This window comes from Dromaius novaehollandiae, chromosome 2, assembly GCF_036370855.1.
Source record: "Dromaius novaehollandiae isolate bDroNov1 chromosome 2, bDroNov1.hap1, whole genome shotgun sequence".
Taxonomy (NCBI): domain Eukaryota; kingdom Metazoa; phylum Chordata; class Aves; order Casuariiformes; family Dromaiidae; genus Dromaius; species Dromaius novaehollandiae.
The window spans coordinates 52,844,299-52,855,545 of record NC_088099.1 but is presented as its reverse complement, the minus strand read 5'-3'; the positions used below and the strand labels follow the sequence as shown (position 1 = coordinate 52,855,545).

The following is an 11,247-nucleotide window of genomic DNA, read 5'->3' as shown; positions in this document are numbered from 1 at the left end:
TGAACAGATAATAGAAAAACACCTTATGGGTAAGAAGATAAAGAGGTTTAAACAAAGGAAGGAGCTAATTTTTAAAATCTACTCACACTACTCCGTAGGCAGTTTGTAAGGGAGTACATATAAATCTTTTTTAGCAAGATCAGGAGATCCAAGGCACTAGCTTCTGCATAGCTTAAAATATTCTAGTCCACATTACTAGCTGTTATAGTTTTAAGAAAAATAAAGAAAAAAGCTTATGAATATAAATCGATGCAGTATTGCTCGAGTTTGCAGACATAACTGCAGGGCCTGTATCACAACTAATAGTTTACACAAACAGTAGAATACAATTAATAATACCGTTGATTTTCACAGATGCTATTCAAAACCCTGAGGCAACAACGTCACTAAATCATCTCAGCTTCGCTCTGCAGTTGCTTGAGTTTACAGCAAAAAGAGACAAGGCAAGCACAAAAGAGAAGGAGCCAAACCCATGAATAAAGAAGGGCAGAAGACAACAGTACTATTTGAGGCAAAGGGGTAATCGACATGAAATTACAAGATATTTCCTCCCCAGTAGCCATGAGAAGAGCTTCATACAGCTATTAAACGCAAAATATGCTCAATCATGGTCCAGGAATTGTATTTTCTTAGCACATTTAGAACTGGTTGCATCTTCTAATTAGTAAGTTCATCCTCCATTCTCAGATGCTGGGTGCCCACAAACAAAAATATTTAAGTTCTTGCTCACAGCATTTTGGTTCTTCAGCAGCTCATTATCTGCTGCATTTTAACAACTATATTACAGGCAGAGCTGCCTAATGAGACCTATAATTACGCCACCTAACACTTTCCAATATAAACACCTGTTCTTAGCTGCATTTTTTTTAATTAACTCTTTAGTATGGCTTTGATACTAGCTTGCAAATTGCCTTTTTTTTTTTGGTAGAAGTCTCCAAAACAAAAATGATTCACCTATGACTGGAAAATAGGCAAGGAAAAAAATAGCTAGCTTGCCAAAAATTAAACAGATACAAGCATTTCCCCAAAGGATTCTAATGCTTCAGGATTTGACATTAAGACTGCTCTGAACTACCTTAGTAACTTGAGACAAACTAAAACATACCTGGTGCTATACTGTCTCACGTATCACTAAAATCACATTAGTGCTATACCTGATAATGGGATCTACACAGCTAGAAAAGCAGGGAATCCAACTAGGCTGAAGCATGCTTGGAACATACAGAATGTGCAAAAATTTAACTAAACCCATGTTGTTAGCAGAGTGTATCACAGTACATGTGTCTTTGTAATATTTTAACCCCTAAAAACTTCTATAATTGACATGGACAGCTTTGCTATGCTGTGTACACACTAAGACAGAGGGAAAGGTACGAGGCTGTAAGCTTGTCCAACAGAAAAGCCAATATTCACTCATCAGTTGCTCACAGTTCAAGGAACTGAGGATGTCAGCTACCAGGCCACAGCTTTAGAGCTTCAACTCTCAGTGACAAGAAATTCATTCCACACAGTAAAAATTTTGGGGTATCTGTCAAAATTAGGAAGTGCCAGGGGAAAAAAAAGTTGCATTTAATTCAGTAATTCGCTGACCTTATGTAGGTATGTAAGGTTTGTGCAATATGCAACTTATTTTTTAAAGTACAAATCCCTGCTATGTTCAGGGAAGAGGATAAAATGAAGGGAGAACTAAAGGTTCAAGATTTCTCTCTGCAATTAAAAAAAAAACACAGAATAGGTGAGTGCTGCATTATAATTTTCAGAAAAAGGAACTACCTACATCAAACATAAGCCTTTTCTGATTTTTCATTCTAATGAGCAATTTAAAACATGCTTGTGTATTCATCAAGATTCATGAAATCCAGGTTTTAGATAAAAGCTAGGATATACAGCCTCCCAAACTTAGTTTTAAAGTGGCATGTTAAAAAGGAAAAAAAATACTAACATATTTGAAACACAGCCACCCTTGCATACCCTTATCTATTTAGAAGTACTTCAAAGTGCATGAATAAATGAAAGATGCAGCATTAGCAGAGGCACTGAAAGAAGAATCTCAGGTTATTTCTATTTCCCGTTTTATTTGTCCTGCTTAATTAGCCCACCCCAGAAAAATGTTTCATTTAAAAAACACAGGGATTACATAACACTAAAGGAAGACTGAAGAGTACATTGCTAGCTTATCTTTAGCTCTAAGAAGAGCTATATATATGTTGTGCTTTGCTGTCACTTCTGTAACATTTGTAAGGATGCGAGTGACATTCGTACTTGCATGACTGACAGGTCATCTATAGCAAGCCATTAGCTCTTTACTTTCAGTCACCAGCTCAGAAGTAGGTTTGTCATCCTCTGCAGACAACCAAGTCTTGTAAATAAATATCTTATAGAACAGAAAGAAAATTTTGAATTTTTAGAAACTATATTGAATATGACTGATTTATTTCCTTTAGAACTGTTCAGGAGTCAATGCAGTAACAGATTAAAAGTCTGAAATCTTAACACTGTCCTTTCCTAGAAAAGGCTGGAAGTAGTAGGAAGTAAGCAAGTTTTAATCATCTGGGGCTGTTCCAAACAATGACACCAAGACTGACTGAGGAAACATCTAAGCTGCAAACTCTTGGAAGGTTTGGAAAACAATCAGTATATGCTTTTACTCCCCGCTCCAGTCATATGTTATCGGCTACTGTCAAAAACAGAATACAGAACTAGACAGACCCCTTTGCTTTCCCCTCTCCCCGAAGAAATCATGAGCTTCTCTATAACATTGCCTCTTTGGAGGCCCACAGCTACACGAAAATAGAAGCTGAAGAAGAGAGTGGGCAAAGAAAAGAGAAGCTTATGCACGTGTTTCATGAATGAAGCTACAAGTTTTTCAAAATTTCAAAACTGTGTCACTTTTTAGAAATCTTATAATTAGGAGTATATAAAAAGTTTGCCTGCATATATATTAAATATAAATTTACAGCATTAATCTGATAAAAAATTAAGCTTTTCCTTCACTGAAACTTTTTTATTCTAAAAATATTCATTTTAAAACAAAGCTTTCTCATAAAGAGCTTGCAACTTAGATCTTACAGCACTAAGAATCTGAAAACATAATCTATTACAGACATAATAAAATGTAACAGAGGGAGGGCAGAGGGAAGAGAGAACATACACAAGAACTATGAAGCACCACCTAGTTGTCACTATTTTGTTTAGCTTTCAGTACCAAAACGGTTAGCAACAATTCATGTACTGTGAAAACGTTCTGGATATGATACTCTTTAAAACCACAATTTTTAAGTGTATTAAAGGTTGTCTAAATTTAGTTTGCTATAATGCTGTTTCCACTGAAAACTGTACATTAAAATATCTGTCTTAACAGACAAGAACCCTGCTTGAAAGAAATGCCTCCCCAAAAGACACAACTCTTCCATACAAGCAGGGCATACATTTTCAGAGATAGTGTCTCTGGAAGAAAAAATATAAATATAAAAGTATAAATATAGATATATGCCTGTTTTTTAAGCATAGTAATTACTATCACTGAACTGAATTTTATGAAAAATCCAATCCAACAAACAAATTTCAAGGATGATTTGCTTTTAATCATTCTATTAAGATTTATGAAGAATATTTAGAGAAGCTTTCATGTCTTGATTATTTTAATTTATCTTTATTTTAGGAAACTTTCCATTTGACATAACAATAGCCCTTACTAAAAAGTGGAGATTTTCATTCCTTAGCAAACGGCTTTCTGAATTTTTAGTTACAGAATGTATTTCACAAGTAAAATTCTTCTAGCAGCTCCCTAAGCCCAGGGATAACTGTAAATCTGAGATTACTTTAGTACTGTTTCCATTCTTAATCTTATTTCTCCTTCTCTCCCCCTCTGATCGTTCCAAGTGTGGCCACTGTATTTAGAGCATGATAATGTTCTTCCAGCATAACTTGGCACGTCCTGTGGGGAATCCTTTGCTTCTCCTGTTTGTCTGGAAAAACATACTAGAAAAAACAGATTGGGGCAATGTAAGTCAAGTGAAGCACTGTAAGACAAAATCCACAGATACAAAGAAGAGCGCAGGTAGCATTTAAACATACAGGTAACATATCAGTAGAATTCAACAGGATTTGCAAACTTATTTTTTAAATAGTACATTATCAGAATAGTCCTTCTGTACCCGTGATAGTCCAGTGACAAAAACGAGGAAAGGACTGTGAAGCGAGATACTATCTTTTATTAAACCAAATGATGTAACTGGAAAAGGCAATAAGCTTTCAGACACACAAGCCCTCTTTGGATCTGAAATAGAAGCAGCCACCCTCAAAACTAAACATCTGTTAAGAAAAATCCTTCTGAGTTTGACTTAATGTGTGTTACACCATCTGAGCAGAAAAGTGATTGCTATTTGGTAGAGTAACAGAGATGACAAGTGTCATCACTTAATCTTTCCCCTTACTATTTCCCATTGCAAAGAGGGGAAGATTTCTTTCTTCTGTGTAGGTAGTGTCAAGCCAATGACAGATAAAACAGTGAATCAGTCACACAGAAACATCACTCTGTCTCACAGCTTCACTATTTCATATACTACTAAGCTCATGTTGTTTTACAAGTCTGAAAACCTTGGCCAAATCATTCCTTTAACCTTTGCCGCATTCTGCTACTGACAAATATTAAAAAGGAATCTCTGTTTTTGCACTGGTCACTGATGCCATGGATTCTCATTACCAACTTCTTCCTTCTAGACTGCATTGTGAGGCTGTTCTCACGAGGCAATATGCCACTTCAATGCTTTGCATGAAGAGCAGAAACGCAGGCTGTTTTTCCTGAAAAAAACAGCAAACTCTCCTTATCGATATACGTAATTTGTCAAGGGTGACACTGCTTGCTAACTTTTGTCAAGGGTGACACTGCTTGCTAACATTATGAGCATCAGTTAACAGAAAACCTCCCCCCAGGGACCAAGGAAAGTCATTCTGTATATACAACAGTAAGGAAAAAAGCATTTATTAGAAGACTCTACATTGCAAAGCATATTTCCAAAGCATAAAACCAAACCACAAGATAGTCTTCTTTTTGTTTCTAAAATCAGTGCAGGAACAAACAGCCATACTGTAATCACTAGTAGTGTCCATTACAGCACAAGAGAAATTTCAGATATAACTGATCATCTCCTGAAGAAAATTAGATGTTAAAAATGTAAGTAGATGGGCACGCTGAAAGAAAGAAAACCTTTTCCTCAACAAAATCTAGAGAATACATTTTTTTTTTATAGCTAGGAACAAGTCTTCCTCTGACACAGCTCCCTACTTTATTCCATTTGCCATTTTCATACGTCACTAAGCCCATTTTGATTAAAAAATAATAATAATAATTTCAGCAAAGCCTTAGTATTCAAGTTGAATAAAGATGACTGGGGAATATTGACCCTCATTGTTGTAACATGCAAGTCATGGTCATTCATCATCCTGATAGAAAGTGACCTTAGTAACATTGTATACTTGATAATTTAGGCTCAGTTTGTTTCGGGTTGTTTGTTTTTTTAAAATTTGATAATTACTACTGGTATAGATAGAAACATATTAGTTAGTAGGATCTCCAACTTTTCAATGCCAAAAGGCAAGAACAAATACTACCCTCTGAATATAACTTCCCTCCCTCTACCTTATTGCATTTAGTTGAGGGGGTATGATTTTTAAACCCTGGAGAAGGACATAAAAGAAATTCCTAATCTAGGAGTTAGTCACTACAGCCAAGGTCTGTTTTGGTAATATTAAATATGCTATGATTTAACCTAAAAATTAGACTATTCAAATGTATAAATGGACAGGAAATAGTAAGACTGCAGATTAAAAAAGGCTAATCAAGTACACAGTTCGATTTGTGAAACAATAAACCTAAAAAATATAAGAAAAACAGTTCTCAACTGACCTCTTTGTCTGGTGTTAAAGTGCCTTCATCATTCTGATCTGTAAATGAAGATGTCCTGCTTCTCTTGCCAGTTGGTGGAGAGGATTTGGAAGGGGTCTACACAGAGATCACATGTATCAGCAAGTTAAGTCCGGAACTAATTCTCCCATATCATAATTTAACAATAACTATAAATTTCAGTAAAGTGCTGTGTAAATTTTCCTTTTAAAGAAAACACTTCAGGTCCCTCTAGGTGTCCACGACAAGTCTTACCTCAACACAAAAGCAGAGCAGAAAAACCCATGAATCAGCCATGACTGCATGAACAAAATTATTTTAATAATTTATGATCACAGTCCTCTTAGGACAGATTTGAAACTCAAGCTTCCTATTATTTTAGCATCATAATAGTTATTTATTTTTAATAGTCCTTTACAAGCTTTTTTCTTTTTGACAGTATTTATGTTAATTTCTTAAAGGAATCAGATGCTACTCCTTTGAATGAAAGTAGATTTATACCTGTCAGTTTGCAAAACTTTTAAAACTTATTTATTAAAAATAAATAATCTAAACGAAGAAAATCTGAATCAAATAATCTACACAAAGAATGACAGTAGAAGAAAGTGACACATTTTATGAAGTCAATATGAACTTGTTGGTCCTGTTGGCACTGAACATCTATTCAAAGCTATTTCACAACTTTAGGCTGAGTGAGGTTGCAACACGCCAGCCCAACCCAAATTTAGTTCACCAGTCTCATACTTTATATTCAAACGTGAAGTATCAGTATAAATTTAATGAACATTAAAATACTAGCTAGCTTCACATATAGAGAAACTACTTAGGAAGACCTCTCATTAGGTATATTCTACAATACAGTCAGAATGACCAAATCCTGCTGCTAAAAAAAACCCTACTGGAAGCCCTCTAGCATTTCAGCGTAGTGACATCATTTATATTGCCATATATAAATTCTGTATTTCCATTCTGCATCACAAAATCTCTTTCTCACAAGCCCAAGACAAAATCAGATGCTCTTAAAAAAAAAAAGAAAGAAAAAGAAAAGTTTTTTTTTAAAAAAAACCCACCCACCAAACACATACCCACACCACCAAAACCCCCCTAAATCAGGAGTTTGGAGAATTACACTTTGTTATATATCCTAAACCTATAGGTATATTTCTCAGCACTTGGCTAGAAATTAAGTCTAGTATCATACAAAATACAATAGATTATTCCAAAATCAGTCATATCTACAGGCCCAACCTAATGGCCAGAGTGTTCTCATCTCAGAATAAAACTCCTAGAAAGTTAAACACCTTATTTGGTACCAAATGACCACTCATTATGGCAGCTGTATACACTGCTGAAACATTTTGCTCCAAAGGTATTTGTAAGGTTTGAGCAACAACCAAAACCTGCTCAAGCCAATATCCTGCTCTTAGTTCTCTTCCCACTCCCTAAGATACTTCCATTCATTTAAAGAAAATAGCTTCTAGACCTCACCATCTAGAAAGGAAAAGCTTTTCAAACATTTATCATCACTTTCCTACTCTTTAGGCAGAGTATCTAGGCATCTCTTGATTTTGCCCCAATAGTTCTACACAGTTTTCACTGCTGCATTCAGACTTCTTGCCAACTGACAGCCATTTCAGAGATGCTACACTCTACAGAAGTAGCCACTGGCCTAGGCAAGGAAGAGGAAGATTCTGAAATTGAGGATGGGTAGAACTGAGGAGATGAAACAGACTCCTGCAGCAGCAAAAGGAATTTCCTCTCCTTGTCAGCAATTAAAGACTGACATGCTCTTCAGCACATGGGGAAGAATGCATGTTTTCAGAATCAGAGAGCTGGCATTAATTAGCTAGCAATTCTAGCTGTGAAAAGGGAGGCCTACAAAGGGACTCAGGAAAAGTGTTCACCTTGGTATCACACTTGAAGAAATGTTACTTCTGGATTTAATCAGCTGCAGGTCGGTAAATTTAGCCTCAGACAACCATAAGCCAGGGTACCAACAACAAGTTCTAGGCCCCAGGGGAGAGGACATGAATAAGCAGACAGAATATGGTAAGTGAAGCAGCAGGAAAAAAGTATCAGGATAGATTAAAACACACACACACAAAATAAACGTTACAGATAGTTCAAGGAAAGACTCCCTACAACAAGGTACAGGAAAGAAAAGAGCAAAAGTGAATATAAATGGAAGTACCATAAAATTAAGAAGCACTGTACATTTTCATTTTTGTTTGAAAATGTCTTGATGAAAAGTGACTGATAGTCTATATAATGAACACAAAGTACTCAATAAACTGAATGCAGCTTAGTTAAGCATTTAAATTACTAAAATACAAGGGGTCAAAAGTATATTCTATACTCTCTGCAAGAATCTAGTACATTTTACAGGCTTTAATACCTTCTCTGTCCTTCCTCATTTATACCATCTGTTTCTATGTGACATATGAAGAATGAACAGACTAATCTCTTACTTTTAACATCAAGCTTAACTCAATTTTTCAAGTATGACACATGAGATCAGTTTAAGAATAAGCAACACTGCAAGATAACTATTTTAAATAAAATAAAAATGTTATCATTTTCTGTTTCTGCCTTTCAATTCATGACAAATGTTGAGTTGATCTGATCTACTGTCAACAGAACAGTAGAACAGATGAAAATATCATTTATTGTAGGCTCTTGTATTAGGTTTCTTAAGATCTGCCAATGATGTTTTTAACAGCCAAATAAAGCCTGTATATTAGGCTGTTGGGTATGCGTGTGGCAAAAACACTTAATAAGGCCCAAGTTTATCCACAAGGCTGATTTTTAGTACATACTGATCCTTTGACAAATGCACTGGATGTCCTGGACTAAGTGAGTTACAATACTGCGTGCAAGATACAATGATTTAGCTGCAGTGTATCAATAATATTTTACTTTGCAGATAAATCTCTTTACACTGCACTAAAAGCTCACCATATACAAAGCTCAGTATCAGAATCAGTATGTTGCTCTAAGCTGCCACTGACAAAAATGTACTTTCTTAACTACGTATTACTAGAAAAGACACAGATTTGATAGCTATGAAATGATTTAAAGAAAAAAAACCTCAATAAGCTACATAAAACTTTACAGAAGTTCCATTCCTTTGCCAAAGATATTGTCCCAGTTCGATAAATGAGGAATTTTGTAATTATGGGTTAAGTAGCTGAATGTCAGCAATTTTGCAGCTATGGTCTAATACTGTGCAGTGCCAGATCACCCACTGGTTCATATTACACCCGGATCACACCTCGGCAACCAATCATCTACCTGTCAAATTAGCCAGCTTATCTACCTACAGGGAAATTCACAGCATACAGAGTTCATGCCAGTTTTATGCTTTTACATTGGTTTCAAAAAGGCAAAAGATGCTTAACCCAGCAAGAAGCCAGACACATGCAGGCAGACAATATCTGATTCAACACCAAGCATGCAAATACAAAGTTAACTTGTCACATTCTTTCACCAAATTTAAACTGATACAGTTTATTCTGCTTCAACACACTGAATCGAGTGATCACAACGTTTTTTGGCCACTGTCACTCTCAGACGTGTTCTGGAAGCTCAGCCTATCTATATGTGTAACACTGTCATTTAAGAACTGCAGTTTGCTAGAAGCCAACACTAACTGTACTTTTGTGTAAATACATACAGGAGAAAAATGGCTAATTAAATTATCACTAAAAAAATGCCTTGATCTCAGTTTTATACTATAGTCTCTGCTTTTCTACTCTTAGAAAGCATAAGGTTGAAATAAGCAAAACAGCCCTGGTAACAGAAGGGACTTACATGAGTTGAAAGAATAAACATTAAGACGACAGGGAAATAAATCTCTGAAGTTGCAAGTCTGACTTCATGAAGGTCTACATTATTTTTAAATAGCCACCAGTAACTTCATTTATCAAATTTCATCGGGGACTGAAAAGCAATCAAACAGAAGTATAACCCGCTCTATTACTTGGTTATTTCTGGCATCACGAAACTTAGTTCCTCTAGAGGCAGCTTGTAGTGGAACACACTATATGGGGTGGCGGATCAAAGATAAGCGGCAATCTCGATGCTGGATTGTTATCTGATATGTATTAAAGTGTTATTCCTTTTAACTGATAAAAAAAGATAGCAATTTCTGTTCTATTCTGTTTGACATTTAAGCAAGAGTTTTTTTTTTTTTTAATTCCCCAAAACATAGCCTTTGTAGCGTGGCCGGGGGGCGGGTTATGGAGCCTCCAGAGACACAAGGAGGCTCGCTAACAACGAAGTTCGCATTTGCGGTCAGGGCCAGAGCACCGCACGCCGCAAGCCAGCGCCGACGCCGTGCCCTCCACTCAGCCCGAGGGCTCGGGGGCCACCGGCACGGGCCTCGTTGGCCTCCCGCTGGGGGCCGGACCACAGGGAGCCGCCGCCCGAGCCGGCCGCCCCTCCCCCCGCCCGCCGGCCTCCCCCAACTGCCGCCCTCCCCCTCAACGGCAGCGCGGCGCGCGCCGGCCCCCGGGCGCCTCCCCCGCCCCTCGCCCCCCGCGCGCCGCCGTGCGGGAGGAGGCGGGGCCGACGCGGAGCGCGGTACCTGCGGCGGTTGGGGGGCCGCGCGCCCCGCCGCGGGCCGCGGCGGCGCCTGCTCCTCGCTGATCTTCTGCTTCAGCTTCTTGAACATGGTGGCGGCGGGGGGGCCGGGGTGCTACCGCCCTGCGCCCACGCTTCGCTGTTTTCCCCCCGCCTCCCCGCTCTGCTGGTTAGGCAGCGCCTCCCGCTCTGTTCCCGGCGGGCGAGGGGCGCGGTGGCGGCTTTGCGCCTCTCGTCCCGCCGCCCCCGGCCCGGAGGAGCCGCCGCCGCCGATTCCCCTTCCTGGGTCCCCCCCACTTCGGAGCAGGTGAACGCCGCGGCTACTGCGCCTGCGCAGCCAACGTGGAGCTGAGCGCACGGGACGGTACGGCGCGCAGCGAGGCACAAACTTCCCGCAGGAATTGCCCGTCGTGCCCCCCGGGACTGGCGCCGGCGGTGTCCCGCCCCACGGGGCGGAGGCCGCGTCCGGGGCCCGCTGCCAGGCGGCGCCGCTTCCCTCCGCCTCCCGCATGGCGGCCGCCGGGGCAGCTCCGGGCCGCAGCTCCCGAGCGGCCGGGGCGGAGAGGCGGTGCCGTGCCCCGCCCACGCAGCCACAGCCCGCCCGCCCGCCCCCACCGGGGCCTGTCTGCGACGGCGGTTGGCGCAGGCCTCGGTCTGCACAGTAGCCGCGGCGCCCCGGCCTCCTCCGGTTATATACACGCGTCGTCCGCCGCCAACGGCTGGCGTCGGCACCAGCCGCTGCTCGCTTGCCTTCTCCGGGG

At 39.8% G+C, this 11,247-nt stretch overlaps 1 protein-coding gene across 4 annotated transcripts in view; it reads right to left on the bottom strand.

Annotated features, from left to right (window-relative positions):
• Positions 1-11,043, bottom strand: part of GOLGA4 (golgin A4) — a 61,971-nt gene extending 50,928 nt beyond the window's left edge. For 3 of the 4 annotated variants that reach the window (XM_064506527.1, XM_064506528.1, XM_064506531.1), the window contains exons 1-2: positions 10,491-11,043; positions 5,909-6,004 (exon numbers count right to left, since the gene is read on the bottom strand). In XM_064506527.1, the coding sequence (XP_064362597.1) occupies positions 5,909-6,004; positions 10,491-10,577 (183 nt within the window). In that variant the 5' untranslated portion in view covers positions 10,578-11,043. The remainder of the gene's footprint in view (positions 1-5,908; positions 6,005-10,490) is intronic. The other variant, XM_064506530.1, reaches the window with a different exon arrangement.
• Between the last annotated feature and the right edge of the window lie 204 nt (positions 11,044-11,247).